Here is a 20,438-nt window from a genome sequence, read left to right on the forward strand (position 1 = left end):
GGTCAGAGAGGATTTCAACCTGGGGCCCCAATACACCACTCCAACCTTTGCAATCCTGCTATCCTCCAGCTGCTCCAAGCAATGACAGCTCTCAGCTCCAGCCCCAAACGGCCAGGCTGACGGGGGCGAATGGGAGTTGCAGTCCCAAGCGCCCAGCGGGCACCAGACTGGTGGCCAAGAAAAGTAGGCTTCTCGCTAGTCAAACTGCTGGCCCACATCACGCCATAGTTCTCCCCACTGACCGGCTGCAATGGCTCTCCAGGATTTCAGGCAATGGCCTCCCCCTGGAGTTGCCACTGGGGATCGGGCCTGGTGCTTTCTGCATGCCACGCAGCTGCCCCACCACTGAGCCATAGCCCAACAGAGCATCTTATCGAAACAGGAGCAGGACTTGTGTGACTCAGGGAGGCCAGCCAGCTTTTGAAAGCATCTTAAATCAGGGATGGGACGCGGGTGGTGCTGTGGGTAAAAGCCTCAGTGCCTAGGACTTGCCGATCGAAAGGTCGGCGGTTTGAATCCCCGCGGCGGGGTGCGCTCCCATTGTTCGGTCCCAGCGCCTGCCAACCTAGCAGTTCGAAAGCACTCCCGGGTACAAGTAGATAAATAGGGACCGCTTACTAGCGGGAAGGTAAACGGCGTTTCCGTGTGCGGCTCTGGCTCGCCAGAGCAGCGATGTCACGCTGGCCACGTGACCCGGAAGTGTCTCCGGACAGCGCTGGCCCCCGGCCTCTTGAGTGAGATGGGCGCACAACCCTAGAGTCTGTCAAGACTGGCCCGTACGGGCAGGGGTACCTTTACCTTTACCTTTTAACCTAAGGCCCGGGGGACGGATGCGGCCCAATCGCCTTCTAAATCCGGCCTGCAGACGGTCCGGGAATCAGCGAGTTTTTACATGGGTAGAATGTGTCATTTTATTTAAATTGCATCTCTGGGTTATTTGGGGGGCATAGGAATTCGTTAATTTATTCTCTATTCAAAATATAGTCCTGCCCACCACATGGTCTGAGGGACAGTGGACCGGCCCACAGCTGGAAAAGGTTGCTGACCCCTGAGCAAGACCGACACTTCCACCCCATATTGCTGCAAAAGAAGACTGTGGGAGTGTGCTCTAGCTGGGAATCTTGGGGGCCAAATTTTGAAAGCCCTGGGTTGTACAGGTATAAATAAAAGGAAATTTATCTAACACATAAAGAGTACAAAGATTCATAAAGTTAAAGACAGAGGGAGAGAAAAATGGGCATAATCTGTGCTGGCAAACCCTCTCTGCCTTTGAGGAAGGGCATCTGGTTCAGACTTTATGCTTCCACTCCTTTCTGATTCTCCCCTGCTATGCCAAGTGGCCTAACGTGACAGGGAGAAATCCTGATACGAGAGAGAGGGGTGTGCTGAGGTGGGGGGAAGCAAATGCAAGAATGACCCATGGTCTTGGGAGCAAGGATGGAGAAGCCGCTATTGGGGAGAGGGATTCCATCCTATGCTGGCACAACAAGTTGTGCAGTTCAACTTGGTGCTGAGGCCCTCGTGCAACCAACGTGCTTCCCCCGCCCCGTCAAACTTTTTGCAATAAAGGAAATTTACAGGGAGACACACTGGAAAGAAGTGTGGGATAACCCTTGTTTTGACGTAACGGAATCTAACTCCCCTGCAAACAATGTGCAATAAAGTGTCCAGAATCTTCCTAACAACGCAGTCACTCAATTTGCTGAATTCTGCATTGCATCCTCTTCTCTTTAAGGAGCAAATCTGCCCACGTTGTTTTGGAAGGAGCACCTGGAGAGTTTCTTCCCATGTGGCACAGCAGACAGTACCTGGAGACCTTGGCCCAAATCCCCACTCGGCTACAAAGCTCATTGAGCAACCTTGCAACAGTACTGACCCTCAAGTCTACCTTACAAGCTTGTTGAGAGGAGGGGAAACGAGTGCAATTGGGCTCCTTGGAGGAAGGGCTAAAAGGGGAAAATAATAAATGCTGCCTGTGAAATACAGTGCTTAAGAGCAGACTCTGCTCCTGGAACAGCAAGACAAGAATAACTGAGACGAGAGCATGTGCAGAGTGCCTCTCATTCATCGCTGAACAACAGCTGGCTCCCTAATACTGGAGATTAGAATAGCTTCCAGGCAAATAAGGGCTGCCCCCCCGCAACAAGCACCTCTTACATACAAATGTACAAATAATGAAGCGTATTCCAGCTGGACGAGAAGCTGGCACACAGCCAAGTTCCTTATCTGAGGTCAGGCTGTTTGGTCCATCTAGCCCAGTACAGTCTGCTCTGAATGGCAGCAGCTCTCCAGGGTTTCATGCACAGACCTTTCTGATCACCTGCTACCAAAGCATTTTAAGTCAGAGGCTGGGAGTCACTGGCCTGTGTGTGGCCCTTTGGGCCTCTTCACCTGGCCCTCAGGACTCTTCCTAAGCCTTACCAGCCCTCCTTCACAATATCTGCAAGTGTTGTTGCCCAGCAGGAATTTGCCCCCGAACTCTGAGGATGCCTATGACTTGCCTGGAGGGAGGAGCACGTGTGTGCAGATGTCAAGGCAATAGAAAACTATTTTACTTTTTAAAGACAACTGAAGGCGGCCCTGTTTAGGGAAGTTTTTAATGTCTGACGCTGTATTGTTTTTAATATTCGGTTGGAAGCTGCCCAGAGTGGCTGGGGAAACCCAGCCAGATGGGCGGGGTATAAATAATACAGTCATACCTCGGGTTGAATATGCTTCCGGATGAGTGCTTTCAGGTTGCGCTCCGTGGCGACCCAGAAGTAATGGAGCACATTACTTCCGGGTTTCACCGCTTGCGCATGCGCAGACGCTCAAAATGATGTCAAACGCACGTGTGGAAGCGGCGGATCACGACCCGCGCATTTGCAGACGCGCAGTCGCGGGTTGCGTTCACTTCAGGATGCAAACGAGGCTCCAGAACGGATCCCATTCACATCCTCAGGTACCACTGTATTAATAAATTATTATTATTATTATTATGAGCAAAGCAAGCCTATTGTCCAAAAAGGTAATTACATAGAACTGTAAAGTTGGAAGGGACTCCCAAGGGCCATCTAGTCCAACCCCCCTGAAATGCAGGAATCACAAGTAAAGCACCCAAACTCTGACATCCAACCAATGTCTGTTACGACACTCACCTCTGCCCCTGGTTGTGCCCACCGCTATCAGCATGTGGCCCCTGGGTGGCTGCCCATCAATGAATGTGGGGAGGAGGTACCCCACGCCTGTCTGAATGGTAGATGCCAGCAGGGATCAAAGTGGGAACCCTTTGCATGCCAAGCAGGTGTTCTCTACCCACTACCATCCCTCCGACACAGCCCTGGCCCTGCCCAACCCCACTCCCTTCCTCCCTCCCTCTGCTGCTGCTGCTGCTCTCTCCAATTACCTGTCAAGGCAGACATGACCAGCTGGAGGACCAGGTGGGAAGGAAAAGTCTCACCTGCCACCACTCCCCATTGCCCTCCAGGCTGCGCCTGCCCTTCTGCACAAGCCTCGAAGCCCCATGCAGCCGGCCAGCCGGCCTCCTCTCCAACTTTCTGCCGATTCAGAGCCTGCAGCCAACAAAGCAAAGAGCAACAGCGGCCCTGCCAGATTGCTCCCCGTTTGGTAGCGCCCGGGATTCACTGGGTCCATGTGGCGGTGGAGGAGGAGCGCTGCATCGTCGTGGGACTCAGCTAGCAGCTTCTCGGCCAACTTGAATTACAGATGAATTTTTAAAGGAAGAAAGAGGGAAAGGAGGTGGGCTGAGAAGAGGAGCAGCAGCAGCAGCAGCAGCAGGGACGGATCTTGCAAAAGAGGGGAGAAAAAGGAAGATGCACTTACAAGACCAGAACAGAAGCTGAGAAGCATCTTGTGTTATATAACAAGTGGAGCAAGGAACCAAGGATACATGACAACTGTCGGGGTGCACTTGGAAGACGTCTCCGCTTCAGACACACACACACACACACACACACACACACACTCACATCCTCTCCTCTCTTGCGGCTCCGGGGAGGAGGGAAGGTGGGGGAAGGGAGAGCAGGCGGGAAGCAGCAGAGAGCCTGCCTGCCTGCAGCAGCCGCGGCAGAAAAGCTGAAACTGCGGTAACCCAGGATTCTCACGCCGCCCGCCAGTTCTCCGGAAACGCCACAGGGACCAGCCCCACGTCCGCCAGGGGTGGTTTCAAAGAGCCGTTCGCCGCCACCACAAGCATGCACACACACACCAGGATGGTAGAGTTGGAAGGGACCTCCAAAGGCCATCCAGTCCAACCCCCTGCAATGCAGGAAACAAGAGCTAAAGAATCCCTGGCAGAGGACTACTGAAAAGCTCTCCAAGGAAGGTTCCTCCCCTCCGGAGCAGGAGAATACAAGCTGCTTCAGCCCTACAGACATTGGAAAGTGGTTCCCGTATCTCACTCTCTCACACACACATTCTTCCATGTTGCAAGAGGCCAGCTCGCTCAGGCTGGGCTCCCACCCCCCAGGCCCAGTCCAAAGAGAGGCTCTTCCTCAATATGGTGGGGAGGGGAGAATAGAATAAGGGCAATTTCACCTGCAAGCCTTTGGTTCTTTTTTTGCAAAGCTGTAGCAGGATCCAACATCCGTTGAAGCTTGCCAAATTGCTAAGGATTAAGAGTGAATCAAATATGCAATTTTATTTCATTTTTTGTGGTGGTGGGGGAGCCAGGATAGGGGAGGGGGGAATGGAAGGAAGAATACAGAGCACTAAAAGGGAAGAGAAACGACGGCTTTTGCATAAAAAAACAACAACAGCCCAGTGTGCTTTCCTTGATTCCAAAGGGGAAAAAATATGCACGGCTTGGCAGGAATTATTGTTCTTATTGTATTTCCTCAGTGCCGCAGCAAAAGGGGTCCATGCGATAAGTTAAAAGGAGGGATTTTACTGTCCTGGAGGAGTGACTGAAGACCCCAAGCAGGCAGAGGTTTGGAAAATGAACTCTGGCCGTGATAATAAAGGTGCATAAACTCCTTGGGAGGGTCAAGTGGGAAGAACTGTTAGCCCAGAGGCAGAGTCGCTGCTTGGCATGCAGAAGAACCCAGATTCAATCCATGTCCAGGTGGGGCTGGAAGACACCCTGTCGGAAACAAGGAGGCCCCTGAATAACTGCTGCCTGTCAGTGTGGACAATATGGAGTTTAAGGGGCCAGTGGTCTGACTCAGGGTCAGGCACCTTCCAGGGTTGGCAAAGACTGGCCTTGGGCAAAGTCAGCTGAGCAATGACTTGAACCCAGCTCTCCCTGACCCTGGCTGCCCACTAAGGAAGAGGCTTTTGCCACTGGGGACTGCTACTGCGCCCATCCTGACATTTAGTTTTCATTTTTATTGATGGCATTTATTGCACAGTTCAACCAGGCCTTTGGCTGATAAACATCCTAACGCCTTTTAAATGTGCTTGTGGGAGGGGTGGTTCCCCCCCCCCTTTTTCGATTTGGTTTTATATTCGTTTTATTTTGTGTTTTTTATATTGTATTTTTACCTTGTGAACCACCTTGTGATCAACGGATGAAGGGTGGTATATAAATTTAATAAATAAAATACAAATTTATATCCCACCTTCCCTACAAGGAGCTCAAATAAAATGCAGCGAACGTGGGACTGCTAGGGGAATCCAGGAGAGTTGGGGGTGGTGGAAGGGCCCAATCCTTCCCACCCCCAAACATACTTTTCAAGTGCTAAATTGCCATGCACCCTGTGAGCTCTGTTTCAGAAACTGCAGGCACAGATCAGGACTTTTGGGATATTTTGTTCCAAATTTCCTGGTGTCGGTAGCAAGCTTTAAGTCATTTGCTTGCCTTAATAAGAAAATATTCACGTTTGGATGTGTGGCATTCACACAGAGATCTGCATGTGGTTCTGTTTAGAGCATGGGTAGGCAAACTAAGGCCCATGGGGCGGATCAGGCCCAATTGCCTTCTGGATCCAACCCGTGGACGGTCCAGGAATCACCACTGGATCACCAGCTCACACATTCCTTCCCTCTCCCTTCCTTGGCAGCGGCGGCGCCTCCTCCCTCCCTCCTTTTGGCTTCTCCCTGCCCTGCCTAGAGGAGGAAGGGGGCTGGGCTTTGTTGGTGCCAGCAACAGCGCCTGTCATTTTAAGCAGCCCCTCTCCAGAGCCCTTTCACGTGCCACTCATCGTCCGTCCCCCCGCCGCCAGCTCCTGCTGCTCACAAGAAACAGGTAAGCAGCCACCAGGGCTTGTGGTGCTCTTGCATCACCCCCCCCAAATATAGTCTGCCCCCCCCCCAAGGTCTGAGGGACAGTAGACCGGCCCCCTGCTGAAAAAGTTTGCTGACCCCTGGTTTAGAGTATATCTAGAATGCTGTTAATGTGTTCATTTGGCATGTGCTCCTCACAGAAGTGAACCGGGTGCCCACTCATATGTCTTCCCCGATGCCAAGAAAAGGGTCTTTCCTTCCCATTTCCCCAGGTTTCCTCTCCTTTTAAATGTCAACTCTTGCTTTATTCTGTCTTGTGTATTTAACGCTACTTTCACCAATTTGCTATTTTAAGCTTATTTTCACATATTACTTTCATCTGCTTTCTAATGGACGGTTTGGCAACATGGGGGTGACGTTCATGTCTTTCCCCTGGTGCCCACAAAGTCTCCGAACCTTCCTCTTTTTCACTGCCCCCTCAGCATAAGTGGCTACCCTTTCTTCCTTTGAGAAAAACCATGGAACTGAAGGAGGAAGTTGGAGCGGTGACCCTCTCCTCTCCCACTTCCCTCCTCCAGCTCTATGCACTTTCCAAGGCTTCAATTAACTCTACTCCAGCACCCAGAGGGCATGGCACCCACTCAAAAATCCAAATGGGCCTGAAAAGGTAGATAATTCCCGCCCATCATAAGCTACCGAGATAAATTCACTGAAGGGCAAAGTCTCAGTAATGTAACTTGATGGAAGGGCAAAGTTTTTTAAAATGTATTTTTATTAAATATTTTCTTGGTTTACAAAAGTATGTGCAATGTTTCGCACAATGTTTTGCATACTCGTTTTTCCCTTCAAGTAACATTTTCTACAGATCAGTTTCATTTGTTGAGACATTAGGAAGAAAAGGGGGAAAGAAGTGGAAGGGCAAGGTTAAAGTCTGAATAATAAATAACATATATTTAATAAAATTATTTAACAGATATTTATCGTGCCTTTCTTCCTCAGTATGAGTCACTCAAGGTTTCTTGCAACAAAATCCAACACATTTTTTTAAAAAAACAGAAGCACTTGTCAACATTTTGGGTGTCATGGATCCCATGCTCTGGAACACTATTCCAGCAGAGATTCGGCAGACATCCTTGCTTTTGGCTTGGGAACTGACTAGCCTTTGCAGCTGTTTATGCTTTTAGTTTTGGTTAGGCAGTCATCTTAATGATAATCTGCATTTTTATTTTTTAAATAGTGTTTCATATTTTAAATTTACAGACTGCCCTTATATTTTATGGTATGGCAGAACAGAAATATTTATAAACTCACTGTCTCTCTCTCTCTCTCTCTCTCTCTCTCTCTCTCTCTCTCTCTCTCTCTCAAAACCCAACAGATAATACCAATCAAAATAACAAACAGGGAACAAGAAAATGTCAGGAAAAATATAATAAGCTGGAGCTTTTGTTTTATTTTAATTTAGCAATGCCCTTGTTTTTAAGTAAACAATTTAAGACTGTAAAAAAGAGCATGAGAATCAACATTCCTTATGGCACAACTAGATTAATATTTTGTTTTTCAAAAAAGATGGCGCCTGCAACAGAATGTTGCAGTGTGGAGTGTTCCCGTCCAGGGCCAACCATACCCAGGGCCAACCAAGGAACTCCATTCCATCCTCCCATCCAAGTTTCCTGTTGTGGTTTTCCCTCTCCTAACCAACAATCAGTATTCCAAGCATGCACAGTTCTAATGGGGGAGGGACTTCCCCTCCTCAAGGGTTTTCCCTAAATATTTTGCATTTCTGTAAACCTTGGGGTTCCCCTCACCAAAGTCTGTTCACACCTCCCTTCTTGAGCATGGATGGCCCAGCTTTGTCCATATAAGCACAGGTATGGGTGAGGTAAAGGGACCCCTGACTGTTAAGTCCAGTTGCGGACAACTCTGGGGTTGCGGTGCTCATCTCGCTTTACTGGCCAAGGGAGCCAGGTTACAGCTTCCAGGTCATGTAGCTGGCATGACCGGTGAACCAGAGCAGCACACGGAAACGCCGTTTACCTTCCCGCCGGAGCGGTACCTATTTATCTACTTGCATAGTGACGTGCTTTCAAACTGCTAGGTGGGCAGGAGCAGGGACCGAGCAACGGGAGCTCACCCCGTCGTGGGGATTCGAACCGCCAACCTTCTGATCAGCAAGCCCTAGGCTCTGTGGTTTAGACCACAGCACCACCTGCGTCCCCTATTTTAAGGGTGAGTTCACTATTAAATAAGCTAACAGGATGTTGTTTTTCTCAAGGGCAGATTTGCCAGTCCAGAAAACCTACAATGCCGGCTCTGTGCACCTGGTAGCCTCTAGCCAACAACAAGGTTGATGCTTTTGTTTCTGTGGCTGCTTTTACGCAGCCCAGCAACTTGCAAAGGGAGCAGAGTGCATTTGGTCCTCGTATCTCTGAGCCATTTCAAAATTAAATTTTGACTCGGTCTAATTGGCAAGTAATTTAATTGCCTATAAACAAAAATACCGAAAACTCACCCTCTAGTCAAGGAATAGAGTGCTCCTGACGCTGAGTAGGAGACAGCGTATTATTTCACATAAAATTAGTGCTTGGATGCTTATCTCACATGCAGTAAAGGGCCCAGGTTTTACTACACCACAAGTGTCCAGACCATAATCTAACAATCTGCCAACTCTCAAACTCATGGCGCTGCAGGCTTCCTAGCACTGGCAGGACTCAAACGAGCATTAATCTCGTTCTGTCCTCCCTACTACTTAGTCAAATGTTCCAAGAGAACATAGAATTTTAGAGTTTGAAGGGACTCCATCTAGTCCAGGGGTCTGCAACCTTTAAGACAAAAAGAGCCACTTGGACCAGTTTCCGAAGAAAAAAAAACTGGGAGCCGCAAAACTCGTCATTATAAAAATAACTTTTTTGTCACTTTTTTATTATTTCTTTGTTTGACCCCTCAGAATTACTCCTCCTCATAGAAATAAATGTTAAATTAACAAGTTACCTTTTTTGTGTGTGTGTGTGTGTGTTCTTCACTCCCCTTCAAAAGAGTGACCAGCGTACATGCCCCCTTTCAATGCAGTGACCAGCGTACATGCCCCTTACAATGTAGCGGGCGGGCGGGCGGGAGGGTGATGTCGGGACGGTGCGTGACTAACGCACGCACCGCCCCCATGCGACATCACAGCCAGTACAGCGCCCGCCACAGTGGGGAGTGTCGGGGCACACAATGCGCCTCCTCCCCTCGCTAGTATCCGCCCCGGAGTCATGGCAAAGGTGTAAAAGAGCCACATGCGGCTCCGGAGCCGCGGGTTGCAGACCCCTGTTCTAGTCCAATCCCCTGCAATGCAGAAATCGCAACTAAAAAATCCTTGACAGATGGCCATCTAACCTCCACTATTGAATGGTTCTTACCCTCAGAATGCTCTTCCTAGAGTTTAGTCAGAAGAACTTCTTTTCTTGGAATGTGAACCCTCAGGGAGAAGGAGAAAGCAAGCTGGCTCCCTCTTCCATGTGACAGCCCTTAAGATACTTGAAGATGGCTATCTTATCTCCTCTCAGTCTCCTCTTCTCCAGGCTAAACATACCCAACTCTTTCCACTGTTCCTCATAAGGCTTGGTTTCCAGACCACTGATCACCCAGCTTGTCAATATCCTCTGTAAATTGTGGTGCCCAGAACTGGACACAGGACTCCAAGAGGGGTATGAACAAGGCAGAATAGGGTGGTACTGTGGTTTCTCTTAATCTGGACACTATACTTTTATTGATGCAGCTTAGAAGTGCTTTAGCTTTTTTTTTTGTGTGGTCACCTAAGACCCCAAGAAGGGACGCGGGTGGCGCTGTGGGTAAAAGCCTCAGCGCTTAGGGCTTGCAGATCGCATGGTCGGCGGTTCGAATCCCCGCGGCGGGGTGCGCTCCTGTTGTTCGGTCCCAGCGCCTGCCAACCTAGCAGTTCGAAAGCACCCCCGGGTGCAAGTAGATAAATAGGGACCGCTTACTAGCGGGAAGGTAAACGGCGTTTCCGTGTGCTGCGCTGGCTCACCAGATGCAGCTTGTCACGCTGGCCACGTGACCCGGAAGTGTCTCCGGACAGCGCTGGCCCCGGCCTCTTGAGTGAGATGGGCGCACAACCCTAGAGTCTGTCAAGACTGGCCCGTACGGGCAGGGGTACCTTTACCTTTAAGACCCCAAGATCCTTCCTAAACATCAGTGAAAGTTTGACATGCTCGCCCTTAAAAGCAGGAATTGCCTCATTTTGCATTTCCTCAATGCCTTTCGGTCGTCTTGACTTCATGCTTCAACTTTGCCCGTAGGAGAGGGGGAAGTTATCATGGGATACAAGTGCAGAAAACAAAAAATAAGGAAACAGGTAAAGACCAGTATTTGCACAGAAAGTTTTGCAACTATCCCAAGAAGCCAACAAGAATTTCTGCATTCTGTTTGCATGGATCACGGCGTAAGAATTTAGACTGCAACTTGTTTTGTTTTGCTTAAAAAAGCAGCCGACATCACAACCTGTCCAAGCATTCTTCAATAAACTGGAGCATGTATCATCATTTGGTGCCGGAAATGACCATTTGACCTTCTGCAAGAACAGCCTCAGCTGTCCTGTTCTGTGCCTCCTTCATACCCATTGGCTGTAATTTCTCCCTATTTTGCTCTTAACCTGTGAAAAAGAGACCTCAGACCCCACCCATGCTACCACTGGAACGCAGGATTGGGCTGCATTACCCCAATAAGCTCTATGTGGGGCTTCTGCAGTGAGTGCAGAATGCTGCAGCACGATTGCTGACAGGAGGCCTTGTCAGCATATAATACCTGTGCACAGAGATCTCCATTGGTTACTGATTTGCTCCTGGGGTAGGTGCTACTAAAAGCCCTTAGCAACTTGGGACCAGTGTACCAACAAGATCACCTAACCCCATATGTGCACACACATAATACCTGTTCCATATTTGTAAGAACTCGATATTCTAGCGTGGCAGCACCGACTCCAGGAAGCTACTTTCCCTGTACTCCTTTCGGCGCCTGCTAAAAACATTCCTGTTTAGAGAAGCCTCCCTAGATGTTTAGAAAATTGATGTGAGTTCTAATTTGTTTTTAATCTATTGTTACTTTAACTTTTTGAAAGTTGTAAAACATTCTTGGGTTTTTTTAATTCATTTTTTTTGGTAAGCCGCTTTGAGGGGTTGTTATACAATCAAGTGGCATACACATAAAGGTAAAGGTAAAGGTACCCCTGCCCATACGGGCCAGTCTTGACAGACTCTAGGGTTGTGCGCCCATCTCACTTAAGAGGCCGGGGGCCAGCGCTGTCCGGAGACACTTCCGGGTCACGTGGCCAGCGTGACAAGCTGCATCTGGCGAGCCAGTGCAGCACACGGAAACGCCGTTTACCTTCCCACCAGTAAGCAGTCCCTATTTATCTACTTGCACCCGGGGGTGCTTTCGAACTGCTAGGTTGGCAGGCGCTGGGACCGAGCAGCGGGAGCGCACCCCGCAACGGGGATTCGAACCGCCGACCTTTCGATCGGCAAGCCCTAGGCGCTGAGGCTTTTACCCACAGCGCCACCCGCGTCCCCAGGTATACATATTTACTTATTATTTATCTAAGTAAACAAATAAATATGGAGGAAGCTGCCTTATGCTGAGTCAGACCACTAGGTCCACCTAGACCAGTACTGTCTACACTGAATGGCAGCAGCTCTCTAGGGCAGGGGTCAGCAACCTAAGGCCCATGGGCCGGAAGCGGCCCATGGAGGTCGTTTGACCGGCCCACGAGCCACCCCCGAACTGAGCTGCCCGCTCACGTGCTGCGCTAAACTGGTGCACCGTGGCGCAGGGACGCACTTCTGCGGCAGCAAAGATCGCATCTGTGCATGTGCAGTGTCAGGGAACTGCCATCGGAAGGACAGGAGGTGGAAGGGCTCCCTGAGGTTGAGACAGACTTAGCAGCTGAAGAGGGAACCAGCAGGGGGAGAGGAGGGGCTCCAGGGGAAAGTGAGTCGGAGGGATGGCTCAGAGACACTTCCAGCGAAAACAGTGGGGAGGTTTCAAGACCTCCTATAGGGACACCCACTCCTCGCCGGAAACTGTCGCGCCGAGAGTCCAGAAGACGTGTTTCCGTTAAGGAGCTTTTATGCTGGAAGAGATTCCGTAAGAGACCACTTTCGGATGCTGCTAGCGACTGACGGAGCCATGCTGGAGGGGCTCCGTCGTAGGCAGAGGTTTGAGGACTTGACCAAACTCTGAGGGACTTGCATTTTACGCACAAGCAGCTCATCATCCCATTACATGCAAACACCCAAAATCTGGGGGGGGGGGGGCACACGATCCGGCCCACAGAGAGATCTCTGCGGGACTAATCCGGCCCAGACAAGATAAACCTTGCTGACCCCTGCTCTAGGGTTGAGGGAAGCAGTGACAGGGTCAGATCCTGTCCGCTGAATTATGTGGAACCTACTGTGTGAACCTCACTGCAATTTACATCCTGAGGCAGCTTCACACACATCATGCAGCAGTTGTGCTTGATGCAATCGGTAAGTCAGGTATTAGCGGCATCTGCACTACCTGTGGCTCCCTGCACCTTGCCCATGAGATACCCCAAAGTGCTTAGAAACTCGGATCTCTCCATTTTCCAATTTACAGATTTAACCACAGCAGGTCCCAGGGGAAACACGGTAAAACATAACCAGCAAATTAAAGTGAAAAAGGCTCTTGTTGCTGGCTTATTTAGAACCTGCAGAAATTAACTATTGCCCAATGAATATTCAACAAGACAGGCAGGGGTTTTTTTTATGCCTGGTTGCAAGCAATTAAAAGCGTCACTGCTGGGAGATTCTCTGAATGGCTGGCCTAAAAAAATGTTTCCATTTTTAGCACCTACGACTTCCTTCCTTCACGGAGGCAGACTTGAGGGCTGAATGAGTCCGCCTGCAAGAGCCGCTGGGTCACAGCACCCTAGAGCTGTGAGCCAAGAGGAGAGCTGCATGCCTATCAGCTGGCTTGCCCTTGCCCTGCCTGCTGAGAGGGCTGCTTCCCCTTTTCAGCTATTTTAGATACTTCCCCCTTTAAAGAGCTGGGCTGGACTTCTGACTGCCATGTGGAGGGTTTTTTTTGCTGCTGACAAAATACTGGGAAAGAGAGGCGGTAGGAGGGACAAAGCCTATCTTGAAATGCAGCTTCCCTCTTGGGTCGCAGTAGTCGCACTGGGTGTTTAAAATTACCCTTATTCCACTTCAAGAACCATGGAAAATCCTGGGAACCATAGTCTGTGAAGGGCGCTGGCCTCGCACAACTACAAATCCCAGCACCTTCCACAAACTACTTCTCAGGATTCTCCTTGGCAAGTGCTTTCCACGAAGAAGGCCCTGAGACTCAGTCCCCAGTCTCTGTAGGAAGATTTCCCTGCCTGAATGCCTGGGCAGTAGCTGCCAGTCAGTGTAGGTAGACAATACTGAGCTAGATGAACCAGTAGCCTGAGACAATATAAGGCAGCTTCCAGATTAACTCAGCTCTCTTGTGCCAGCAGTATTGGAAAGGACCCAAAGAGTTTGAAGATTACTGTATTTTTTGCACCATAACACTCACTTTTTTCCTCCTAGAAAGTAAAGGGAAATGTCTGTGCGTGTTATGGAGGGAATGCCTACGGGTGGCGGGGGGATCTGCTGCAGTTGTGAGCAGAGGATCCATGGTTCCCCTTCCTTCCCTCCTCCGTGGCTCGCTTTTAAACAGCAAAGCAGGAGAAGAGCCGCTGAGTGGGGAGGAGAGATGGACAGAGAGCCTGCTTGCTTTAAAGAAGCAAAATGGGAGAGGAGAGGAGCCTTCTCCCCTTAAACCCCTCTTCTGCATTATTAGCAGCATCCTTCTCCACACACCCCACGCGTGCTCCTTGTCCCTTGAGTGCTTTTCCTTCCCTCCCCACTTAAAACGTGGTTACAAAGCACGGATCCACATGGATCCTCAGGATTTTTGCACTGGTTCACCCCAAATTCACCATCAGATCACATAGCATGTCCATGGCTACATCTTGCACCAAAAAAATCACGCACCCACTGTTGCCTGGGGCTGCAGTGGTGCAAAAACGTGGTTACAAAGCATGGATCCACATGGATCCTCAGGATTTTTGCATTGGGCTACTCCAAACTCACTGTCAGATCACATGTCTGTGGCCACAGCATGAACCACAAAAATCATACATCCACTGTTTCATTTAGAATTTTTTTTTCTTGTTTTCCTCCTCTAAAAACTACGTGCGTGTTATGGTTGGGTGCGTGTTATAGAGCGAAAAATACGGTAATTTGCACACTACAAATATAACCGACGGCTGCGTTTGTGTTTATAGACGCTCCCTCCAAACAATGCATCAGGGACCAAGTGTAAAATCAATCTTTTAAGCCGCCTTGTGATGGCCTTACACAGTGTTTCCCAACCGGTGTTCCGCGGCACACTAGTGTGCCGCGAGACGTTGCCTGGTGTGCCGTGGGAGGGAGGCGGGCGAGTCGGGCGGCGAGAGGCGAGGATCCGCGTCGAGCCGGGGGCGGCTCCGCGGTGGTGGTGCCGAGGTTTCTCTCTCCATTCTCCCCTCACACACACACACAGGAAATAACACAGGATCAGCTGACAGGACCCGGCCAATGGGGCGGCGGCGGGGCAGCGCGCGCAAAAGGGAGGAGCGCGAGACAGCGGACGAGGAGGAGGCCGGCATGTCCGGCCAGCAGCAGCAACAACAGCAGCAGCAACTCCCGGCGACGGCTCCTCAAGCCCCGGGCAACCCTACTCCCTCACCGGCCTCGGCCGCCCTCCTGCTCCACCCGCCGCCGCCTCCCCCGCCGCCGCCGGCCACCTCCTCCTCCGCCCGCTATCGCCGCCACCACCACAACAGCCGCCGCCGCCTCAGCTGGGCCCATGCCTGCCGGGAGCGGCGGCAGCAGCAGCAGCAGCAGCGCCCCGGCGCCCTTCCCTCACGGCGTGACGCTGCGCGCTGACGTCACGGGGCTGTAATGGTGGTGTGCCTCAAGATTTTTTTCATCAAACAAGTGTGCCTTTGCCCAAAAAAGGTTGGGAAACACTGGCCTAACACACTCTACTGCCCCGGCAAAAAATAATGTCACAAGTGACAGCACAAGGTGTGGTGATCTGAAGGGATGGAACCACAACTTCCGGCAGCTAGCAGTGCCAATTGTCTGCACTAGCCGAGCTTATATAGATGAAGGAACTGCACACGCTAAGGCAATACATAAACTCATGATGGCAAACATGGAAATCAGTGTCAAATTAAGCAACTCCTCCTTCTCACTCTTTCCACTACACTAACCTTCGAAATGCAGGTCTGGTGGATCATCTCTTGCCTTTAACACACCTGCCAACACAATTTCATTCTCTTCCGGCATTAAAGCAGGGGCTGGGGGAATGACAACACCCCCCAACTGCTGGGGAAACGTATCAGCCCTATAGCCATGATCAATCTTTGCTCCCTCTCATTAATCGTTAATGCCAGCAGAATAATCTCTTTCTCTCCCAGTATTAAACCCGAGAGGAGGGGGAAGAGGACCAAGCACACCACCTTCAGCACCTCAGAGGAAAGGTGGGATATAAATGCCATAAACTAAAAATGACAGCACATACAACCGTTGGGAAAAGGCAGCAGTGCTATGGCTACTACCAATCTCCATTCTTCATGTTAATGTGAGCAGGGGGAAGCAAGACAAAGCAATCGCAGAGGCTCTGCAAAACTGTGTGCTGCCTTCCCATCTGGCAAACCACAGTGCGGCTACTAGGGCTGGATAATATGGTTTTCAATATCGTGATACATCACCAGTTAAAGATTGTGATATATCGGTATATCACAATATCTGAAATAAGGAAGGAACTACGCAGAGGGGAACAGGACAATGTCCTGGCAACAGCTACCTAAGGATCTAAAACTGATAAATGATGATATTATCAATCACCTCATAGTCACTTTCAGTAGCAGGCAAGCCAAGATGAATCTAAATGAGACTTTTGGTTTGGGGCTTGGCTACCAAATGGTGGTATTCAGAACAATCCAAAGTATGGTGTTGAGTCATAGTGAATACAAATAATCTGAGACTGCCAGACTGCCAGCAGGCCTGCTAGGTGGCAGAAATGGCAGCAGCCTGCAAGGCCTTGTCGTGGTGGCAGCAGAAGATGGTGGCAGAAGCAGAGGTGGCCTGCAAGGCCTCAGTGAGGCAGGCTGCCCCAGCTACTGCCACCATCTCCCGCTCTCACCAGGAGGACTTGCAGGCTGCCACCACTTCTTCCCACCATGGTGAGGCCTTGCAAGTCCCACTGCTTGTGTCACCACGAGGCCTCGCAGCCTGCCACCATCTCCCGTGGTGAGGCTTCACAGGATGCCGCTACTGCAGTCACCTCCTGTCACTGCCACGAGTCCCCACAGGCCTCTGCTGTGAGGACTTGCAGGCCACTGCCACTTCTGCTTCCAAATCCTGTCGCCACTGCAAGGCCTCGCAGGCCAATGCCGTTACTGCTGCCATTTCTTGTCGCTGCCACAAGGCCTCGCAGTCCACTGCCACCTCTCCCTGTCACAGCCATGAGGCCTCATAGGTCACAGCCGCTACTGCTGCCACCTCCTGTCACTGCTGTGAGTCCTTGCAGGCCGCCATTGCTACTGCTGCTGCCTCCCATCACTGTCGTGAGGCCTCGCAGGCCGTTGCTGCAGATGTCACCTCCCATCACCTCAGATAAAATAGCCATGGTCAAAATGATCATTCTCCCTAAATTAACCTACTTATTCCAAACCTTTCCAATCTGGATTCCGTCAATCCAATTCTGTAAATGGCAGAAAAAAATACAGTCATTCATTTTCCCAAACAAAAAGTCAAGGAATAAGCCCCAAAAATAAGCCCCAAGGGGGTTGGGGAATTCCCAACATTACATCGCTAATCAAGTGTGCCACAAAATCCAATATATTTTGGAAGAAGAGTGGGTACGCTTGGAGATGCACACACTGGAAAACACTCCCACTACTGCATTCCCATTCCTCCAACATGAGTTGAGAAAACTCCCCTCAACACTGAATAGATTCACACTATCCATGCTTAAGACCTTAAGACCTAATCCCTTTGGCTCATCACCCGTTATTCCATCATGCAGCTCAAAACTTTCACATAGAAACACGGCAAACCAAAGACCTATACCGTTTAGCAGATTTTTACATAAACAATAAACCCATATCAACATAGGAAATACAGGATAAATTAGGGGACATTCAAGTACCCTGACTAACACACCATCAACTACATGCTTTCCTAAATATCCCAACAGTAAAAGCAGCAGCCACTAGGCTCTTGACCACCTTTGAAAGGCTTCTTTTGTTGGCAGATGGACATGGTAGAGGGATGGTATCTGCAATATAAAAATACTGCTTCACAACCCTGCAATCTTACTCGACACAATTAAAAACCAATGGGAACATGACATAGGTTACAAAATAAATTCTACCCAATGGACTACAATGTGGTCCAAACCTCCCTTTAAATACATCTCAGTCAAAAGAAGGGATCTCACTTTGAAACTTATCTATTGATTGCATCTGACATTGAGGAAATTGGCATTAATACATCCAGGAACCTTACCAAAATGCTGGAAAGGCTCTACTTCTACAGGCACATACCTCCACATGTGGTGGAAATGTCCCCAAATCCAACACTTTCAGACAGCAGTCCTACAAAAAATATATAACATATATAAACAGGTATTGAAACCCACCTCAGAATTGGCCCTATTAAATATTTTCCAAGACAATAACGCTCACTTGCCCTATAAAGAGCTTTTGACCCACCTACTCTCAGCGGCCAGAAACGTAATAGTTAGACACTGGAGATACTTGTCCGGAGTACGTATGGACCATTGGTACCAAATTGTATGGGAAATGGCCTTATTCTAAAAGTTAACCGACAAACTAAAACTGCCACGAGGACACCTTCACCCCAGTATAGCGCCCTTTTATTACACACAGAGCTCAAACTGACAACAATGATAGCAGGGCTCTACTACCAGCATACAGATCAATATGGCTAACTTGACCCAATAGTCCATACCCCACTTCCACAAACACAAACAAATCTCACTACGGTTCATCAAAGGCAATTAAAGGCAAATAAACATGCCCTGCCTCCCTAATCTTCTCTCATCGCCAATACTGTATGAACCACAAATATACAAAAAGAAAACCTACTCAATCGACACTGACATGAAATATTAAGTTGACAAAACAAGATAGTGTGTAAGTTCACTACCCACCCTCTGCCCTCTTCCCCTACCTTTGAAATCATTGTTTTACATTTTGCATTGAACGTAACCAAAAGACTTTATACTGTACAGTGGTACCTCTGGATGCAAACAGGATCCGTTCCGGAGCCCCGTTCGCATCCTGAAGCGAATGCAACCCACTTCTGCGTGGGTCGCGATTTGCCGCTTCTGCGCATGCACGTGACATCATTCTGACCGTCTGTGCATGTGCGAGCGACGAAACCCAGAAGTAGCACATTCTGTTACTTCTGGGTTGCCGCAGAGCGCAACCTCAAAACGCTCAACCTGAAGCAACTTTAACCCGAGGTATGACTGTAATCTGATCAAAAGAGAGAAAGACATTGCACGTTCTTTGTAGATCATGAAAATCTCTAATAAAAATTATTTAAAGAAAGAAAGAAAGAAGGCAAAGAAAGAAGGCAGAGAACAGACACCAGCACAGCAGAAAGCTTTCCTGTGCTTTCACAAGATCCCAAAGGTGAAGCTACCTTCCAAGTCGGTAAGGTAAAGGGACCCCTGACCATTAAGTCCAGTCACGGACCACTCTGGGGTTGCGGCGCTCATCTTGCTTTACTGGCCAAGGGAGCCGGCGTACCAGAGCAGCGCACAGAAACGCCGTTTACCTTCCTGCCAGAGCAGTACCTATTTATCTACTTGCACTTTGACATGCTTTCAAACTGCTAGGTTGGCAGGAGTCCAAGTCGGTGGCTCACGCCTGAGAGGAACTTTCCAGTAACTGCACTCAGGCTCTCAAGGGACCAAGGCTGAGTATCCGAGCCTGCACTTTCCACGCAAGAGGACTCAGCTTCAATCCCCAGTGCCTCCAGAGGGGCACTGTAGAGCAGCATGGGTCAAGCTGGGAGGGGTAAGGCCCAGGCTCAGTGGCAGCGCCTGCTCTGCATGCCCAAGGTCGCAGGTTCAATCCCCAATGGCACCGCCAGGAAGAGGCAGAGAAGACTCTTGTTTGAAACCGTACAAAGGCAACTGCCTGGCAGTAGAGGCATCCCAGGAGCCAAACGTCTGGCAGTGCACAAGGCAGCTCTTGGTGGAACTATCTCCCCCAGGACCTGCAGCTGCCCTCCTTTCTCTTCTGTCCTCCAGCAGATGGATGGCAAAGATCCTTCAACTTCAAGAAGACTTTGCGGGGGGGGGGGGGGAGACGTCAAACGTCTGCTGATCAGGATATTTATTATGTGCTTGCTGCTATTCATCGATTGCTCCCACATCACCATGCTGCTGCTTTTAACACTATTTTGAGGCTATATTGTGGTGATTTAAAACAGTTAACTGACTGGATCATCCTTGAGTGTTCCAATTAGGTGAGGCAACGATTTGGATATTTTATATAAAAAAGTGGGATAAAATCCTTTTAATAAATCAAACTATTAAAATGAAAATGAATCGCTCAGCAGGATTTTTATGTTCATCCTATTCTCACAGCTAGGCAATTGCAAAAGTGTGCACTTCCTCTAGCAAGAGACTGCGTGTCACATACCCTTGAAAGGTTGGTTCCCAAGAGTGTTTATCAGAGTCAGTTCCAGGAATCACAGGAAGATGGGGTTTTATCCCAGCAAGTTTTACCCAGAGTGGACACAAACAAATTAATGGACCTAGGTTGGTCTGGGTTGAACCTGAGACCTTCAGCATTCAAAGCAGCTGCTCTGCCATTGAGCTACAGCCCTTTTCTTCTCAGAAAAATTACTTCCAGTCTAGAAAGCAGACTAAGAACTTTGATATATTCTCCCAGGACTTAACCACATGATCCTCCTCCTGCAGAGAGGGAGAGGGAGGGGAGGGGAGGTACTTATGCACACAGCTTGTGGAAAACTGTATTCCTAGACGGCTGTATCCCATGTTCTATGTTCACGGGTGCAAGCTGCAATTCTGACCTGCTGAAAATTGCCAAGGGAATTAATTTGATCCGCACTGGTCATTTGTTCTGTGTTTTAGGATTTTATAATTTAATTATTGTACTAAACACCTTGCCAACAAAGGTC

At 49.4% G+C, this 20,438-nt stretch overlaps 1 protein-coding gene across 3 annotated transcripts in view; it reads right to left on the bottom strand.

The window, feature by feature from the left end:
* The window catches only part of CSK (C-terminal Src kinase), a 73,076-nt gene that overhangs the window by 40,330 nt on the left and 12,308 nt on the right, over positions 1 to 20,438 (bottom strand). The window contains exon 1 of one of the 3 annotated variants that reach the window (XM_028743441.2): positions 3,823 to 3,864. The exons of the other annotated variants lie outside the window; for them this stretch is intronic. Coding sequence (XP_028599274.1) covers positions 3,823 to 3,849 — 27 coding nt within the window. The 5' untranslated portion in view covers positions 3,850 to 3,864. Of the gene's footprint in view, positions 1 to 3,822; positions 3,865 to 20,438 lie in introns of those variants that run through there. 3 annotated transcript variants of the gene reach the window in all.

This window comes from Podarcis muralis, chromosome 9, assembly GCF_964188315.1.
Source record: "Podarcis muralis chromosome 9, rPodMur119.hap1.1, whole genome shotgun sequence".
Taxonomy (NCBI): domain Eukaryota; kingdom Metazoa; phylum Chordata; class Lepidosauria; order Squamata; family Lacertidae; genus Podarcis; species Podarcis muralis.